Source organism: Antedon bifida, chromosome 5, assembly GCF_963402885.1.
Source record: "Antedon bifida chromosome 5, ecAntBifi1.1, whole genome shotgun sequence".
In the NCBI taxonomy this organism is placed as follows: Eukaryota; Metazoa; Echinodermata; class Crinoidea; order Comatulida; family Antedonidae; genus Antedon; species Antedon bifida.
The window spans coordinates 2,630,554-2,651,268 of NC_136230.1; the positions used below are offsets into that span (position 1 = coordinate 2,630,554).

At 31.4% G+C, this 20,715-nt stretch overlaps 1 protein-coding gene across 2 annotated transcripts in view; it reads left to right on the forward strand.

The window, feature by feature from the left end:
• Positions 1-18,779, forward strand: part of LOC144842871 (anosmin-1-like) — a 39,637-nt gene extending 20,858 nt beyond the window's left edge. The window contains exons 3-15 of one of the 2 annotated variants that reach the window (XM_078699438.1): positions 5,018-5,074; positions 5,551-5,770; positions 6,776-6,969; positions 7,972-8,098; positions 8,956-9,161; positions 10,628-10,775; positions 11,013-11,162; positions 11,493-11,590; positions 12,100-12,153; positions 14,150-14,321; positions 15,129-15,349; positions 15,771-15,921; positions 16,339-18,779. In XM_078699438.1, the coding sequence (XP_078555564.1) occupies positions 5,018-5,074; positions 5,551-5,770; positions 6,776-6,969; positions 7,972-8,098; positions 8,956-9,161; positions 10,628-10,775; positions 11,013-11,162; positions 11,493-11,590; positions 12,100-12,153; positions 14,150-14,321; positions 15,129-15,349; positions 15,771-15,921; positions 16,339-16,463 (1,923 nt within the window). In that variant the 3' untranslated portion in view covers positions 16,464-18,779. The remainder of the gene's footprint in view (positions 1-5,017; positions 5,075-5,550; positions 5,771-6,775; positions 6,970-7,971; positions 8,099-8,955; positions 9,162-10,627; positions 10,776-11,012; positions 11,163-11,492; positions 11,591-12,099; positions 12,154-14,149; positions 14,322-15,128; positions 15,350-15,770; positions 15,922-16,338) is intronic. The other variant, XM_078699439.1, reaches the window with a different exon arrangement.
• Positions 18,780-20,715: the final 1,936 nt, after the last annotated feature.

Below are 20,715 nucleotides of genomic sequence, written 5' to 3' on the forward strand. Positions count from 1 at the left end.
AGTCCTTATCAATATAACATTGAGCTTTCTTTTCTCTGCCCTATTCTCAAAACTTGTTCTTTAAAAGAGTATTGATTTTTAAATTTCAATAATGTGAAATAAGCCTGTAATTATATTTTTTTTCGTCGTTTTATTTATCAAGAAGACTGTTGTTCCCTGTCAGTGTCAACAGTGCCCTATTCTCAAAACTTATTCTTTAAAACAAATTTTGTACCCTGTACTTCTTATTTGAGTCATAAAGTGCAGTACTTCCCAGGGGTGTTGGAGATAATACATGCATCCAATTATCTAGACAATAATTCTAAGAATAGGTCTAACAGCTGTTGACTGTGGGAGGTATTTTTATAATAATTTTTTTTTTCAAATCTTCCAAGTTTCTTCATATTTACAAGACTTATTACAAGTTGACAAGATAAATACAGTTGTGATAGAAATTGGGTGGGGATGGTTATTCGGGCTAGCCAGGGGCCCCCGTCGGGAATCTCCCCCCCCCCCCCACCACCACCACTGCACAGTACCTGATATAATCCTATGGATTGTTAACATTCTATTTTTGATTGACCTCTGTACAGTAATAAGTAGATACTTTTTTCTGTATAGTCTCTCTTTAACATTGTGTTATAAATCCAAATGAAATAAATAATAACACCTAATTTGAAAAATAAGTAATACAATTTATAAATCATTTTTCACTTCTTTCTGTCAACCTGAACAAGTATACAACAAGTTGAATTGCTAGACTAGTAATTTATCATTTTACAGGTCAAAGGTCAAAATAGTTTTGATTCAATCAATGTACTTTACAGCGTTAAAAGAGTTTATCAAGTTAAGTTTGCACTATAAATCTGAAGTGGTATGATTTATAATTTAGGCTAAAGAAGTCAACATTATGGAATTCGGCATTAAAATTTGATATGAACATATTTTATAAATTTAGTAGAGAGCTTCAACTAACTGATATTTTGACAAAAAGTTATTTAAAAAATGTAAAATAATAGGCTGGTGGTAGTGATTTAATATAGTTTTATTTTAAAAGCAAGAGTAGACATTGTAAAAATATTGTTGCCATATCATTGTTGTAACATCAGTTTAGTACTGCAAGTGTGATCCTCAATATATATAGAGTTATTACAAATTGCATTTATCTGTGATTTTAAACTGTAGATTTATATATTTGAGTGTACTTCCACACAACCATGTGGACATCTGGAAACACAGTACCTACCATCTCCTTCACTATATCCATAGATATATTGGTCACTATTAATATCTATCTTTCTCCCAAAACTAATGGCCAATGATTACATTTGAAATCTAATCAGAATCTAATCAGTGTAGAATCAAGTTGTAATCTTTATCATAGAACCAAGTTGTAATCGTTATCTATCGTAGAACAAAGTTGTCTTTGGATTGAATAAAATATTTGACTACTGATGTCATGGGAAAGTCACTTAAGAGGGTCATGTGTGATTGTTAGTACTTCATATTGATGAGTGTGCAGATAAGTTGCATAGATTATCTTCATATCAATCTCTGTTAATCCATACATCAATTAAAACCAGTAATCAAACTTTTTGAGGAGATTAGTTGACCGATTACTAACTTTGATATCAGCTGTAGATTGATATAGGTATAACAATTTCTTGCTTCAAGATTGTTCCTTTTTGAGGTAACTACCATGTAGGTAAAAAATAAATATCTTTACTTCCACAGTTATTGGAAAAATGGCAAAATCAGCACCACTGTGGTCATGATACAAATCAAATCAAAGTTGTCAAAACAATATAGATTATCCGATAAAACTCCTAGAAAGTAGGAAGCCTTTTACCATTTTTCCCCTGACTGTCCATGATCAGATTTGAAAAAAGAAAAAATTTAAATCAAAAGTTTAAATTTCAATTCAAAAAATTCAAATTTGTACTTTAGTACATCGATGAATTGTTAAAGCATGGATACACGTACAACCGTGAGGAAAAAAACTTTATTATCCAACGTGTTAAAGTAATGTAATAAGATACTTTGTTGGGCATACTTATTAAGCACACTGACCGGAGTTGTGTGAACGCATTCTTCTGCGTTCACACTGAATAAAGACAATATTTGTGTTGCTTTGTTGTAGGTACTTCAATGCACCACTTATGGCTCCATAGAGCTTGTAAAGTTCGCCACTGTATCACAGTATTTACTTCAGTTAACTCTTTACATAGACTCATTTTTAGTCTTTTACTATTAAAATTGATTTTTTATCAACTTTTTACTTTGCAAATTTGTATGGATGGAACAGTGCAAGAACATGTATAGAATAAACCTGTTATAAGACAATTTGACATACATTAACTAGACTACAATTTTGAATCTTGAAAAGGGCTTTTTTTTTATAATTTTATAATATATACATATTTTTAAAGTATGGTCTATCAATATCATCATGTTTAATTCTTGTTTCCAAATCTGGGTACTTTGTACATACTCCAGTATGTACAAAGTACTCCAGTAATTTAGTATTGGAAATTAGAATTTCAGATTTAATATTATTCTAATAAAAAATAATAATTATCTTGTTCAAAAAATATTCATTTAAAAAAAATTATTTGTGTAAGAGTTATTACTGTAGATAATTTAATTTGTTTTGAGGACGTTTTTTGTTAGTAGCGGTGAGTAAATGGCGTTACTGTTCTAGAAGAATGGAACCCATTGCGTTATCAAAACTAACATCCAGCTGAGGACTTGTATAGGCATGATAAAATTGTACTCATTGTTCAGCGTTTTCACTAACTGTTGACCAATGAACCGTGACTAAATGCAACAAGAATGCCTGAACATGAAAAGACTCCAGCTATTAAGGTTCTTTGTGCCCTTCAAGAAAAGGGGGCTTAGCCTTCACAATAAAACCCTTCTAGAGGGTCTTGGTTAGTGGGGCGTTTCATGCTGAGTATGACCTATGTTGCCGTAGGCCTACAAAAGTAGTACTTTAAACTATTAATGAATAGAAAAAGAAATAATTCTTGAAACCTTTTCCATTGTTCTCTAATCCACAGAAACCATTACGTTTGGTCAAGGTTGCTTATTGCATTTGTACAAAGCAGTTGTCTTTCCAATTTTAACCGTTTTTCTTTTAAGAATAAAATCTGCCTGCCCCCTTTCATTGTGTGTTGAAATTTGTTAAAGCATTTATTAGGGTTTATATTGTAAAAAGAAAAACTGTATGAAGTTATTGAATTTGATTTATAAAAATAACATTGTATTTACAGTACTACTGTATTAAAAAAAAAATACAGCCAAACTAGTTGGCAACATTTTCAAGAACTTAATATATTGTTTAATGCCGCTTACTAGTGTTTTTGGTTACTATAGTTTATAGAATATTATAATAGTATTTCCATGGAGTACTTTACTCCATGGTATTTCATAGTAATTCAGATGAGTTAAATACATTCTGTAATGTAGTTTGATGTCATACTGTAAAGCTCTGTCTACACTATCAAACTTTATGTGACAAAAAAATGTGATATGCCTATATGGACATGATAATGTCGTATCACTTGCATGCATATCACCACCATATTTGGGCACATCACACTTGTTTTTTCAAACTAGTATGATAGTGTAGACAGAGCTTTAATATAGCATTATTCAATTCAGACTATCTATCATCTGTACATAGCAATGACATGTGTGTTCTATGAGAGGCCAACAATGACAAATAACATGTTACTGTTAATAATTAACATTCTTCCAAATAAAAAAAATATTATTTTAATGCAAGTCCTAATACTAATATAGCCAAAATGGACACTGTACACATAATTTTATCTCATACAAGTACTATTTGAACTAAATTTGATTTAGTCTGTGACACCTGCTACTAATATTTACCATATCTAGACAAGTAATCTGTATTTGGTATCTAATAGTATTATAATGTAATCAGGTACCAGTAGGATAATTTAATTCGCTACTTGTATCAATTTCAGGATTTAAATCTAATTGATAAATGAACATTATCGGGTCTTGTATCTAAATTGTAAAATAATTCAAACATACATGGCGGCTTATCTGGTTGCAGTTGCTCATTATTATCCTATTGGATGTAGATCCACTACCTACTTTAAATATAATCCCTGATCTACTATTATAAGGGCCAGGGAAGAACTATTTTTACAAACTATCTCTCTTTCGGAGTTTGAATACAGTCAATCTTGTAGTCTAGCTTGTTCTGTATTAACTCTGATGTGATCTGGATTAGCTTAACTCCATTCCATGCAAGCTTACCACTAGTGTGTATGTGAACACATTTATCTATCTGTGTGGTTTATTCTATCAGCGCCCCTTCCACCTTGAACATTGAAAAAATACGTAAACTACTGTATTATGATATATTTATTTACAATTTACTGCATTGCTTTATGTTAAATTTTATTTATTTATTCTTTCTTTTGACTGGATTGCATTTTCAGTAACGCAGTACTGTTTTCCAAAATTGCCCAGTTACAAATTTAGTAAAGAAAAATTATAACATATAAAAATACAGAAAGATAAAAGCATAGTAGGCCACACATTTTTTTTTAATGAAATCTGTGGATACTAGCTGGTGGTATTTAACAAAAACATGAAATAATTTTAGTCCATTGCTGTTTAAATTGTCATTACCTCTTCACCTAAAATAAAATTCCTTGTGGTGTAAGAATGATGCCAATTTTTCCAAATCTTTTTGGATGGATGGCTGAGAATAAAGGTGCTCAAATTGACCATGTTTTTTTAGCTTTACGGACATGCTATTCCACCTGTGCTCTATTGTGTTGGTAAAAATCTGCATAAAACACACAATTCAGAGAGAAATGATGTTGTAAAGATTCGTTATCCGCTTGTTGATTAATTAGCCTCAGGATAACAGCTTACAACTTTATGAATATTAATACTGGTAGTGTTTTTTGACTTTTTAATACAAAATAATAATCATAAATAAATCAATAACTTATGAAATGAATATATGTATTGATTTGTTTTTATTTTGTAGTGTTTACTGCCATGTTTGAATGAATATAAAAACCAAGCAAGTTGCAGATTTAAATGCGTAAGTATATTACGATCACAATTGTTTTTTGTGTTTTTATCCTATATATTGTGAATGATATAAAACAAACAAAACATTTTTAAAATTTTAAATACTTGGTTACAAGTTTTAATTTTAATTAAATTATTATTTTAAATGTTATCCAATATTTTGTAAATAAAATTTAAAATGTAAAAAAACACAAAACTAACATATACTGGTATTCCGTTACTACTATACCCATTCACAAGCTATGGGATATAATTATTAATAATTTGAACAATTCTCTTATCTGAGAGAAATGCTTAAATATTATTTGACTTTCAGAGTGAAATACAGTACTTATAGTATTATTGGTTTTATTGGTAGATTAGCATTTGTTTCATGAGCTAGAGCTATCATCATCTTTCTTTTTATTTAATAGAATAGAAAATTTTTTTCCCAATTTCCAATATGAATTGAATTGAATTAACTTTATTTCTTTTGTTTTTTTTCAGGATGAAGCCGAGAATAAAAATAAATGTTTTGAAACTTGTGAATTTTTAAAGTTGCGGTACAGCTGTAAATTAGGTGTATGTCCAAAGCCGACGGACGCCAAAGGGTTTGAGAAAGCATGCTTGCCGACCTGCAGTAACGATTCAGATTGTGATGGCCGAAAGAAATGCTGCTTCAACGGTTGTGGAAGAACTTGTCAAGAGCCTTTGAAAAAATCTGATGGTACAGTATAATAATTTGATAATTCAGAAACTGGGGTCAGAATTCTAAAATATGCTTAGCAAAAAAAAAATCATCGAAACTTTGTGTTAATTTAATGATTTTGCTTTTTTGTTTTTTTTTTTCAGAAATTATTTTACGCTTTTTTTTCCCTTAAATCTTTAGATGACAAAGTTAGTTCCATAAGATTTAAAAAAAGCTGGTTTTACCGTTTCAGATATTGAATAAAGCCCAAGTTTTTACTTAAGTATTTTACTTACTTAACTACCTTGACTTAAGCAAAATGATTGTTTTATTCTGTAGATCAGAATAAGAATTGAACCTAGTATCTTTGCATTAAAAGAAAAGTTCAAAGTACAATGCATGAATACCATAAAGCATTGACCTTTTCAAGTCTCACAGAAGATATCTTAATTTGCAATCTGTGAAGCTCAATTAGTTGATTAGTGATAGTTATTAGTGTAATATTACTGGTGTACCTATTGCTATCCATCTGAAGGCACATATCTGTCATCAACTAATATATTAATGATAGAATCATCAGAAAGTGTGATATCAATTGCCTTATTATCACATTACCGTTTGTTTTCAGTCATTTAGCTTTTGTTTTTAAAAGATTGAAATAAGTGTTATATCAGACAACTATAATGCTAGTTATGTATTATATTATTGGAAGAGTGACATACGTGTATCAGAAAATACACAATTCCCCAGGACCAAGTAATAGGCATGAGTCCAAACAAAATACATTCTCTTCCTAATCAATAAACACCAATAAATTATGAACAATTATATATACATAGAAATTGTACAAAGTTAATTCTATTCATAGTGTGCTTTTATGACTAATTTATATTTATATATTTTTAAGTCTATACAAATTTTAATTTAAAAAAATTATATTTTTATAATCGATTTAGGCAAGGCGGCAAACATACTGTGGTTTACAATTACTTATCGCATGATAAATAAAATTTAATGATAATTCAAATTTGATTTTCTTGATAGATATTCCATCCAAACCTCGTAATACGGTAGAAGTCTCCGAAGTTCCTGGTAGTACAAAGGAAATACTATTAGCATGGACTTTACGGAAGAATCCATCGCCTACGGAAATTATCTATTTTGTCATAGAAGGGCGTAACAATACGGGTCATCATCCCAGCTTAAATAGAATGGATACTTGGTATCATGTGGCAGATGTTAGTAGTATTTATGTTATTAATTAATTTGTTGTAAAACCGTTGCTGGCCCATTAAGTGGAGTGGAGTTGTGGCTTGGTGGTTATGATGCTTGGCTGCCAATCCAAGGGTCCTGGGTTCAAGTCCTGTCATATGTCAGGATTTTTTCTCATGACAATTTGCAATTCCACTCCCAAAGACTTGTAATAAGTCTTTGTTTATGTAGAGCATCTTATGTATATGTTTGTCTTGTGAACGGGATTGCCACCTTTAAGGAGGATAGTGATTATCCTTGTCAATTTGCCTAAAATAAGATTTTTAAAAAAAATAAATAATAGGGGTGTTTGCTGGCCAAAGTGCATATATATTTCCACTTGTTGGTTTCACAGGAAAGTACCCTCTTAATTAACCAATGATTAAGGGTTGCTTGAATTGTAACATACTATCTTTCGTTCGTTTCATGAGAAAATTTCTCCTTAATAGGGGTGTTTTAGCTGAGGGGTTCTACTGTATTTAAATTTGATAATACATGTCCCCTTTAAATAAAAATAACTTGTACTAGAGATGTTAATATATTTTAACATTTTATGAAAAAAATTTGGCAAATCGACAACATTTCAAGATGTCATATCATATCATTTATTTTGCCAAATTTCAAATACAGTACAAAGTAAGACATAAAAACAGTACAAAGGTAAATCAATGAGACAGGATCACCAAAGTTACTGTATAAATAAAAATAACTGTCAAGAGGCTCTCTACATAGAAAAAGGCTCTCCACATAGAACTTGAACAATGTTAAACCTACTTAATGTAATATTTCAACATTTAATATCATGTCGTCATTGTTGTGATTGATTCAAGTTTATTTTTTGATAATAGATAAAATAACAATTTAAACTGATTTTTTTATGTTATTTATTCATTTTTATTGTTGTTTTGATTTTAAACAAAATTTATTCGTCAAATCAGTTTGCATAATAGTCATATAATTAAATATTCTTTATGATATATTCTCTTTAGACACTTAATCCACATTACAAGCTGAAGGCAAGTAGAGGTGTATTTTATGAATTCCAAATTGCGTCAGTCAATCACAACGGAACATTAGGTTTTAGCAGACCGACAGAACCTTTCAGGCTTTCCAAGGGTAAGTATACGAAGCCGTCGTTCATTATATAATCAACTAATTGACTGATGATGTGTGACAAAGAGAGCTGATATGAAATCCATAGTAGACTGTATGTCTAGCTAGCTTACTGCTAAGGGCAGGCATTGAAAGGCATAAATTGTAAAGGTATATCATATCACATTAATTGATTATATCCTATGGTAATTGGCTTTATTCGGTTGTTGTATGATGTCTGGCATAGTATACAGTTTTAGTTGGAAGCCATGAGGGATGGGGTAGAAGTTGAGGTGAGAGAATGTGGGAGGTATAGATGTTAAAGACTGCCACCACTTGGGAAAGCTTGCACCATTTGCGAGAACTGCCACCTTTATTATCTAGTTCAGATGGCTTTTTTTTTTATTGTAAACATGTTAAATAATTTTAAACAATTTTCATTTTTTAATATTTTTTTACAAATTTACAACACAGCTATAGTATGAAATTTCTTTGGCTTTCATTCCAAAAATCTGCTTGTCATAATCATCTTTTATCAGCCAAGCCATTATACATTACTACCATATCCAGTCAACTCTCCCAATAACGGACACCTTTGGGTTGGCCAAATATGTTTTCTGGAAAGTCTGGTATTCGGAATGTGTTTTTAATGTTAAAAATGAATTTGGGACGGTTTGGGCTTCAAGAAAAGTCTGGTATTGGGAGAGTTTCTGGTTTCCAACCAGAGAGTTTGGTATTGGGAGAGTTGCCTACCAGTTGACCTATTTGTGACGTGCAGTAAACATTATTATGCTAATATTACAATTGATTAATAATCCAAATAAACATTTAAATAACAATAGATAGTGTATATTAAAAATCAATTTACATTCTCTATGCAGATCCTGACCCTCCGAACATGCCACAGAATCTGCGAGTCGGCGAATCAAAGATTGTGAATAAGACTGTGACGACATGGATCTATTGGGATCCACCGAAGGAGTCGGACCTAGAGGTGTTGAGGTATCGTGTGTTCTGGAGCCCAAGGCTAAGGAGTATATCACCAGTCTATGTCACGTTAGATGAACAAAAGAAAAATGTACCTGCAGTAAGTTAGTCTAAATATACTATGATTAAATAAAGATATTTTATTAACAACAAAAAACAAAACAGCAACTATAAAATAATGAAAAAGTGAGATAATAAGAAGGCATTGAAATGCCTCCCTCCCACTTTAAAAAAAAAATCAAAATGTTCAATTAAAAGCATACTAACTGTATTATAAATGGGAGAAAATACAATACAAGATCAAATGTTAGTTACTTTTATTATCAGTATATATATTTATCTAGCCAAATTGACCTTAGGAATGACCTCTACAATCTATATCAATTTTTTCCCCACTGGAGACGAATACCACTATTTGTTTGCCCCTTATTTGTTACCATGCACAAAATTTATATTCAAAAGTATTATACCACCTGCCCAAATAGAACCAAAATGCACCAATTACTTAATACCAGATAAAAAAAACTCTCAAACTTAGCTAAATTTATGCACAAAATGTTGTATTTGTTTAGTTAGGTGTTGCTGTTCGATATATAAATTATATAAGATACACCAAATATTTATGTCTGGAAATTGATGTGTTTAGTTATTTTTTAAGGTTGAAAGAACGTTCTTTCATACCCTGAAAAGGGTCGCCAAGGAAATAAATTATATTTTCATTGTCATTGTCCCCAACTTTTCCAAATAAATTCCAACTTGGTATTACATTAAAATGAAATATTTAACCTTTTAAATAATAAAAAAAATATTAACAACCCTTTGTCATGGAAGTAGTTGTACAGTTTCATAGATACTGTATTGTTATAGCAATAATTAAACATGGATGTATGAGTTATGTAGAGTTCAACTGTGTCCTACTTAATAAAAACCTATATTTAGGTAATGCATTAAATTCCTATTGTAATTAATGTATTCATAATTGCAACCTGACATTAAACACAAATTATATACAATAGAATGTAAACAGCTGGTAGCTTAGTACAATTCAATCATAATTCATTTCAAAACTATTTTTAAAGTAGTAAAACTATAGGTTGATGGCTGGTTTATCAATCCCAGGGCCTTGTTGGTTGCCCAGGGGCTTGTTGGTTGCCCAGAGGCTTGTTGGTTGCCCAGAGGCTTGTTGGTTGCCCAGAGGCTTGTTGGTTGCCCAGAGGCTTGTTGTTTTCCATTTGTTTGTTGTTTTTGCCCAGGGGTGGTGGTGCCCAGGGGCTTGTTGGTTGCCCAGGGGCTTGTTGGTTGCCCAGGGGCTTGTTGTTTTACAGGGGTGGTGGTACCCAGAGGCTTGTTGTTTTCCAGGGGTGAGGGTGCCCAGGGGCTTGTTGTTTTCCAGGGGCTTGTTGTTTTCCAATGGTGTTGGTATCCAGGGGTGTTGTTGCCCAGGAGCTTGTTGATTTCCAGGGATGGTGGTGCTCAGGGACTTGTTGGTACCCTGGGTTTATAGTTTCTATTGAATTGTTTCAAGTGTAATTTCACTTCATTGTTCCTTCTGGTATTATTTTTTAGAATCAACATAATTTTGCAATCGAGGGTTTGTTACCCAATACAAAATATTTTGTGCAAGTGCGCACCCTAGCTCAGTGGGGCTCAACAAGGTTGAATAGTGAACGAGCTGACATATATTTGGTCACCATGGATACTGCACAACCTAAAGGTACTGTCTAAAACAGTTTCTGTGTATGTAATAAGATTTTTTTTTAAACAGACATTTTTGGGAAAAAATGCTGAAATTATATAGAAGAACTTTAATTCAGTTGTTGACATTGACACAACTTTTTCCACCAGGAATCAGTAGAAATTGTAACAAACAGGGATTATTTTTTTATTTATTTTTTTAATTCTTTAATTTTTCTGTTCTAAAAATAGTAACAGTATCATATTATTTCTTCAGACCAACCTGAACACCTTCCAGTGCATCCTATCAACCCATATTATGAACTATTACCAACACCACGCCCAGTGCGGGACATCGTCAATGTTGATCCACCGTTTTGGAGTAACAATACTTTGAGTACAAAAATTGAATGGCGAAAACCTCTAGGTAAGTTTGAAAGTTAAATTTGGAATGATAGTGTTGTAATGGTGTTATTTTGTGTACAGTCACTATCACATTGATGTGAGGTTTTTCATTTAACAACATATGACCTATGATGTCAAAGAGTAATGGTAATTTATTGCGCGCATGCATTTGAGTTTGGCAAATTTCGTCAAGTTATCTGAAACGGGAGAATGAAGAAGTTTGGATTAGGCCCTCTACAAACCCACGGCAGTCAGTCAATAATTTGTCAAATATTATTTTTATCCTTATTGTTGTGATTTATTATTTATAAATTATATTATATTATATTTTTTTATTATTTATATAATGTAGATGATGATGTTAATCGATACATGTTATACTGGGAGCCAACGGTATGCATCTCACTATCAAACAAGTTGACAAGTTATTCTAAGAACGCCACTACCCATGTAAGTACAAAATACAGCAACCACTTTGGCCAATTTCACTGCACTGTTTCTTTATTGTATATTACATTACACAGTTAATTCTCGTGAAACCAGACTAGAATGTCCCCTCTTTACCTCTCTCTTTCTCTCAAATTTCATGAAAACTGTTCTTCAAAATGTATAATCATCTATTTGAGTTACATTTGAGATACTTGTTGTTGGTTTCACATTTGCAACAGCCTGGTGCTCCTTAACTCAGTGAAAAAAGTGTGAAGTTAGTTTGTCAATTGTGTGTAGCGGTTTTGAAATAAATGCTGTTTTAATTTAATTCCATACTTGTGCATGTGGTTCTGCTTGACCAATCGTAAGAGCTGGTCTGGTTATGAAAATAAAGCTGCTTTTAGTGTGTTCCAAACACTTAATTGTAATAAAAACTTTGTTCCTTAGATATATAATGTGTTTGAAAACTCTTTGACCACTTTGACCTTTGTCCTTAACTTCCTCTTTATCTTGCTTTTTTCCGATAAAAGTTGGGTTTAGAATCTCAATGGCCACACAGCTTAAGTCTAGAAGCTACGACACATGTAAGTGTAGCATATGGCATGATGCAATAAAGTAGTGCCATGAATATCTTGCAAGACAGCCTTGATATGCCTCCCTCACTCTGTCAGACAAACATCCCTTTGCAAAGCTCTGTCTACACTATCAAACTTTATGTGACAAAAAAATGTGATGTGCCCATTTATGGACATGATGATGTCAAATCACTACCATATTTGAGCATATCACTACCATATTTGGGCACATCACACTTCAAACTAGTTTGATAGTGTAGACAGAGCTTAACATCCCTTAATTCATGCCATTCCTTTTAGTTCATTTTTTTAGATGAAACTGCAGACAATAAAGCCATTTTTTTTATCTTCTCCTCCCTAAATGCTTGACGTGCATTTCTTGCATGTTCATTCCAAAAAGAAAATACATCATGCATGATTCAAAAGGTCATCTCCCATGGCGATGTCAAGTGTCTTTCTTTTTAAATGTAAGAGTTTAAATTGTGCATGTTGCAACATGATTGTTATGTCGTAGAAGGACAATAGCATGTGGATATGGAAAGATCAGCAACTGAATTATGAATATGTTAATGATATACAATTTTTAATAAATTAAATTGTATAACTGTATAATTATTCTAATCATTTTATATTAATTTGTGGTGTGTGATATGACATGTTTTATAAAATAGCTAGTACAAATACAGTTTGTCAAATTCATTTGACATCTTTAAGCTCTGTCTACACTATCAAACTTTATGTGACAAAAAAATGTGATGTGCCCATATATGGACATGATGATGTCATATCTCTACCATATTTAGGTATATCACTACCATATTTAGGCATATCACTACCATATTTTTTGCCAAATTAGTTTGATAGTGTAAACAGAACTTTACAATTCATTATTTATTTTACAATGCATCGTACATAACATATGAATATTATAATTAAACGAATAATTAATCGTTGTTTGTTAAGGAAACATTCTATATTGTTTTAATTTATCATGTCGAAATTCGAGTAATTATGTTTTTTTTAAATGTCACTGAGTGTAATGTCAAATGATTAATGTATAAGATATGAATTGGGAAAAAGGAACATGTTACAGTTGACTGCGACATAGTCACATCGAGTAAAGTTTACTGAAATTTTTATTTTTAACAACAATTATGAGATTCCCAAATGCCAGTATTAATATGTAAATTGAGTTGACAAAATTCATCTCCTTCCAACAATATTAATGGAAACCAAATTTTCGTTTATAGTGAAGGACAACATAACCCTGTCCTTCACTATAAACGAAAATTTGGTTTTAAATGTAAAATTTAAATCTCTAAAAATGTCCCGAACTCAGACTCAGGTTGCTTCTTCGCTTGTAACCTCATCACTTTAATTTTGTTGCTATGGTCCTGCTGCAGTTAACATAAAAATATTATATTATTATATACAACGTGTGGCATGTTGTGCCCTTGAGTGTGTAGGTCTGTCCTCTATATTGGTACAGTAGTAATCGTATTGATAATTCAGTGTTCATTCAAAGTGTGAAAATGGCAATGTTATTCTAACAAGATTAGATTATTATTATAATACGTATGTAACATACCGCCCTCTCTGGTTAGGCCTGTAAGAATCTTTCAATCGTAGTAGTGCATTGTATCATGGACCTATAAATTATCTATTTAATTTATAGGTCTTGCTTAAATTCGTAGCATGCTTGGCTTACTGTATGACTTTCATAAAATGAAGGAACATGTTTTTGATCTTTTTGAATGCATGTTTTAAACTAAAACATGATGATATTGTTTAGTAAATATGTTGTTGAATGCATGATAGTTGATGGGTATGATTTGACAGAAAGCCAAGTGAAAAGAATGTGTGACATTTAAAACGAAACTGTAAAGAAAACCCTATACGCTCCATCATCCTTAATTGATTGCTTCGGATAAATCAAATTTCCGCAATTAAGTTTTATGAAGTGAAATTGAAAGGTGTAAACTGATTATCAATCTATGTTGTTTAGGATTTAGAGTTCATGCTTTATGGCCTGATGTTTGATTGCTACTACAAAGTCACTATTCATTCAGTGGACAGCAACTTCCGGCAGGGCGAACCAACTACCCTCTCTTTCTACACACCTCTTTGTAATGAGGTGATTGTTAAAAGCAAACAAAAGCCAACTTGCCCTACTACAGGTAAGATTTATTATTGATTGATTGATTGATTGATTGAATTGATTGATTTATTGATTTCTCTCTTGAGTGATTGATTGATTTCTCTCTTGATTGAATGATATCTCTCTTGATTGATTGATTTATTTCTCTCCTGATTGATTGATTTCTCTCGATTGATTGATTGATTTCTCTCTCAATTGATTGATTTCTCTTTCAATTGATTGATTGATTTCTCTCTCAATTGATTGATTTCTCTCTCGATTGATTGATTTCTCTCTCGATTGATTGATTTCTCTCTCGATTGATTGATTTCTCTCTCGATTGATTGATTTCTCTCTCGATTGATTGATTTCTCTCTCGATTGATTGATTTCTCTCTCGATTGATTGATTTCTCTCTCGATTGATTGATTTCTCTCTCGATTGATTGATTTCTCTCTCGATTGATTGATTTCTCTCTCGATTGATTGATTTCTCTATCGATTGATTGATTGATTTCTCGATTGATTGATTTCTTTCTCGATTGATTTCTCTGTCGATTGATTGATTTCTCTATCGACTGATTGATTGATTTCTCTATCGATTGATTGATTTCTCTATCGATTGATTGATTTCTCTCTCGATTGACTGATTTCTCTGTCGATTGATTTCTCTGTCGATTGATTGATTGATTTCTCTATCGATTGATTGATTGATTTCTCGCTCAATTGATTTGTTCTGACAAATATTTTTATTGGATAATAAATTAATAATATGAAATATAATATAATAACAAATTTTTTTTCTAATATTAACAGAAATTAAAACCAAACAATTATATTTTTCAATAGCTCCAGATGTTCCATCAAATCCAATGGACTTAAGTCATCGTTTTAGTCTTGGAGCTAAACTTTCTCTTTCAATTGATTGGAAAGCGCCCTCACGCAAACCAGAGATGGTGACAGGTTACCAGGTCACATGGGGTCAACGGCATCTCTCACCAGAGAAACATGTTGTTGAAAGGTTTGAGATGATTAAAAGTGAAACAGCGCTGACCAAGACGTTACCAAGGGTGAGAAAAATACTAGTCCATTTAAGAGAAAAAAATCCAAATAAGGAGTAAAAGAATTCAAATAAGGAGAAGAAGAATCCAAATAAGGAGAAAGAGAATCCAAATAAGGAGAAATAGAATCCAAATAAGGAGAAATAGAATCCAAATAAGGAGAAATAGAATCCAAATAAGGAGAAAGAGAATCCAAATAAGGAGAAATAGAATCCAAATAAGGAGAAATAGAATCCAAATAAGGAGAAATAGAATCCAAATAAGGAGAAATAGAATCCAAATAAGGAGAAATAGAATCCAAATAAGGAGAAATAGAATCCAAATAAGGAGAAATAGAATCCAAATAAGGAGAAAAAGAAAAACAGTTTCAACCACTGTAACTTTTTTCTTTACATAATTTTGTCTATATATTGTTGTTGTATTCCTTCAGGATCAGCATTGGTTCAGGTTTGACAACATGCTGTCAGGTGTACAGTATGTGATTAAGGTGCAGTCATTGTGTGAGATAGGAGGAGGGGGAACATCAACAATCATTGTTAAACCTCCTAGGGTTTATGATAATACACCCCTTCCACCAACAAGTAAGTGCAAATATCCTCGTATTAGAATGTAAGAATCCAAAAGACTTGCTTGTTTATATCTAAGGCTCTATCTACACTATCAAACTTTATATGACAAAAAAATGTGACATGCCCAATTTTGGACAAAATTATGTCATATTACTCCTGTACCATATTTGGGCACATCACACTTTTTTTGTCAAACTAGTTTGATAGTGTAGACAGAGCTTTTGCATAAAAAAGTAAGAATACTTGCTTATGTCTATAAGAGCATCTATGAGTGGAGTTTTTGTTGAGGCACAATATATACAAATAAATACAACTCCATAAGATAAAAATCAATATTTGCTTGTTTGTTTCGATTCATCTGTTTGCTTATTTAAGTTATTTTTTAATTTGAATTCATATATTTCAATAATATTTTAATTTATTTTTCAGATTATCGTAATCATTTATTTGATGATGACTCGACACGAGATGTCCCAAGTTCATGTTGGCGGTTATCAACTAACAGTCCGTTCATACTGGTTTTATTAATCACTATACATTGGCTTTGCTCATGATATTTATTATAGTTTTATAATCTATTATTTATTTAATATGTGAGTATTCTAAGTGTGAATGTGATTTTATGTTTATTTTTGTATATCTTTTGTGTGTGAACAAATGTTCTGAAGTGGATATTTAAGCAGGTACTTACAAGACAGACAGACAAACAGATAGACACATGCCATATTCCTACAAATAGAAGTAGTCATCATAATACATGATAATACAGGCATGATGAAGATATAAAAACTTTGTTTATATAATATGTCTGTTCTTTATTGACTTGTCTATTCAATGTTTTGTTCTGTGATGTGACTACATAGGCCTACAACATGTATTTTACCAATGTATCTCCACTTTAATCTTCTATTATACTTGCATAATGTTAATAATCTTAAGTTAGTGATTTCCATGACAACCAACATTATCGATGCTTGAATGTTGTATCATCCATTAATGTCTCTCAGTACAGGTGTACAAGTATTGTATATACAGTACCCACAGGCCATATGCATAGATATACTTATAATGGTTGTATTTGACCTATTTATATGACCTATAATTGACTCTGAAGTTTATTAATCTACAGTATAGAAAATGCATTAATATAATTTGGTGCACTAAGGCTTGGTTCCCACTAAGTCACAACGTAAGCGCAACGCAAGTGAATGACCAATGACAAGCGAAAGTTCAAATTAGCCATCGCTTGTGATTGGTCAAATTACTTTTTGCTTACATCATTGTGTTGTGTCCAACCAAACTTAACTAGCAAATTTAAAAATTTAGAATATCTTTAACTGTTTGGAAATAACAGTTTAAATTTTCGTGTTCAAAATATATTTTTAGAAAAAACGTTTTAACATTGATGCCAAATTATTTTTGTAATGGATGAATTTATATATTTTTGGATGAAATATAAATTTAAAAGCAATATAAATTCCCACAAATTAATGTTTTATTATTATGAATATAAACGTAAAGCAGTAAATTTTATAAATGATACTTGCATATTTTATATACCGTAAATTAAATTACAAATCATTTATCCTAAAATCTGTTTTGTGGGTGAAATGCTGAGAGGTCTGTAGTATATCAACAATATGCTTGTTACTGTTTTTTTTATTTAGTTTTCAGAATATTACGTCATACATTGTTTGCTGTTATTTATTATCTTATATGCAGTAAATAATGCTTGCATATTAACATCTGATAAACTATGTTTGGTTGTTTATTTATTATGTAATTCTGAATTACATAATGGAACCATGTGACTTACCATTTTATTGTATATATTTTGTTTGTACAAATTATGCCCGTATCTGAAATTGTGTTTGTTGCTATGCATTCAAAATCAATATAACCTTAATGGCGCTTACTGGGGTTAAACATGCATTACCGGGTTAAAACTTGTATTACCAGGTTTAAACTTGTATTACTGGGTTTAAAGCTGTATTACTGGGTTTAAAGCTGTATTACTGGTTTAAACTTGTATTGGTTTAAACTTGTATTACTGGGTTTAAACTTGTATTACTGGGTTTAAAGCTGTATTACTGGTTTAAACTTGTATTACTAGGTTTAAACTTGTATTACTGAGTTTAAAGCTGTATTACTGGTTTAAACTTGTATTACCAGGTTTAAACAATGTATATATTGTATAGAAAGGCAAGATTAAGGGTAAATACTCTGTAATGTGAATATATCCACTGTAATATAGACTTGTACATTATATATTATTAATAGAATAGAGATATAGTTTTAACCAGTTGATTTGCTAAGTATTTAGTGTATATACGTTCATTATAACTTTAGCAGCATTATTGCGTCTATTTATATAAGAAAGTTGTTGATGATGCAATAACAATTTGAGACTAAAAGCGGGTAATATGGAAGATCAAAGTTTACAGTGTATTTTGTGGTTTAAGTTTTTGTAGCATGATGATAATGTGATCGATTCCGAAGAATATTTTAATATTTGACAAAAAAAAAAGTTTTTTGACATTTTTAAGTTCGTTGCAATGTTTGTTATTCAAAGGTTGATTGATTAGAAAAAGACAAAAATGAAATGAAAACATTTAAATTGTACATTTTTAGGCCTGTATTGTTAACTTTTATAGATAATTGAAAATGTGCGCAAATTCAGTTCAATTTTATTTATAGTTATACACAAACATGATATTTATTGTGAAACTAACTTATAGACAAAACAGACACGACAATTGTTAAAAAAGAGAATGAAAATTAAGATTTACATGATGGGTAGAACAGGTTTTGGAGAATGTGTAGAGTATTTAAGTCTAGAAAATGGAAAAAAAAACACAGTATTACATTAATTCATTGGTTTGTTATTTCACGTCCCCAATTTGTTATTTTATTAAGTTGGTGTTGTTCATAAATTAGTATTATGTTTCATTTCTAGTTTTGATTAATAATTATTATTACCCCTAATACAGCAAGATGATCAGTGTCTTCCAGCCAAGAGAGGGCGCTCATTGGTGCCATATTAGGTGCTGTTTTGTTCTTTTTGATTTATTCATAGTTTCGCATGTTTATTTGTTAAATTATTGAAATCGAATTACTTAAGCTCTAAACTATCAAACATGTGACACAAAAAATGTGATGTGCCCATATATGGACATGATGATGTCATATCACTACCGTATTTGGGCACATATTTTATTGTCAAACTAGTTTGATAGTGTAGACAGAGCTTTAAACAATGATACATTATGATTAATTATCGTCTGGGGTCCTGTATACTAATTGACCCCCTTTTGGGGGACTGCTGTCTAATCTTATACTACATTGCAATCTGTAGTCCACATATGTCCGTTTAAGCAGATGCTTATTCCCAGCCTTAGTCATAGATTGAATTGATAATTGGTTATTATACTTCTAATTAGCTTGAAGCAAGATAGTGTTCAAACCCACTCAGTAGATATCGACCATAAATTATATTAGGATTTGTAAGTTGACAAATGATGGCAATGAAGATTTAGCCAGTTTGTATCAACACACTAAGCTTGGTTCCCACTAGAGACGCGAGGACGTAACAACGACCAATCACAAATGATTGAGTATTCGTCGAACTGTTGCTTATCATTGGTCAACCCGATTTCGTTGCGTCTACGTTCTTGCGTTGCGTCTATTTTCTGCGTTGCGTCTACGTTCTTGCGTTGCATCTCTAGTGGGAACCAAGCTTAAGTGTTAATAACGCAGCGGCATTCATGATTTAGTTTATCATTAAAAAAAAGTAATTAAGTACGGTAATTTGCACTAAATGCCGATGCGTCAACATTTAAACGCATACAATGGGTAAACGCGTTTTTTAAAAATGCAATATGTTATCTTAACGCTAAACGCAGCCTATTGCATTACTTATTATGGTTGAATTAAGAATTCTCCACATCTTAGCGTTACGAGTTGACGCATACTAAGAAAAGTAAACTGGTTATTATTTAAAGATAGTATTAAACGTGAAATCTAGGTCCGTATAATTATGTAAGTAAGTGGTTCAATATTATTATGATTTTATGATTTATTCATTATTTGATATGGCATTATTAACCATTATTCGGATCATACCTATTCTATATAATCATTGTACAAAACAAGTATACAGGTATAAGTAAATGAATGTGCGTTGTAATTATGATACAATAATAATGATATGGGAAGTCCAAATGAACAACACTTCGCGTTACGTTTTAAATGGTTAGTAGCCTAATGATATAGATGAGTAGGCCTACGTGCATATCCCCCAGTTGTGATAAATATAATATTCATGAGTATTTATGAATATTCATGATGGATGTATGCCTAATATGTATATATCATACAAATATTGATTGTAATGTGACTTGTACAAATAATTGGTGGTGCTGCAAAATATGACCTAATATAATTAGGGTTTAAGTAATACTTTAAAATTAAGATCGGTATTTGGTTAATGGATGGGAGGGGAATCTTAACGTCACGTGGTACACATCCATTCTGTGGCTTCTCTATATAATAACCAAGGCGTGACTGGAACTTGGAAGGCTAATTAAAATACTGTACATGTATTATTAAAATTGAAATATCGATTGACATTATAACCGCTTAAAATAAAAAATGCTGTGAATTTAAATTATAGGAATTACTGTTTATTATGTAACGAGAATTTTTTATGTTTTTGCTATTCATAACACAATTAACTGTGCGTTTACATTTTCATACACAAAAGTTGACGCGTGCGTATCGCGTATCAAATGCGTTAAACCCGCTGAT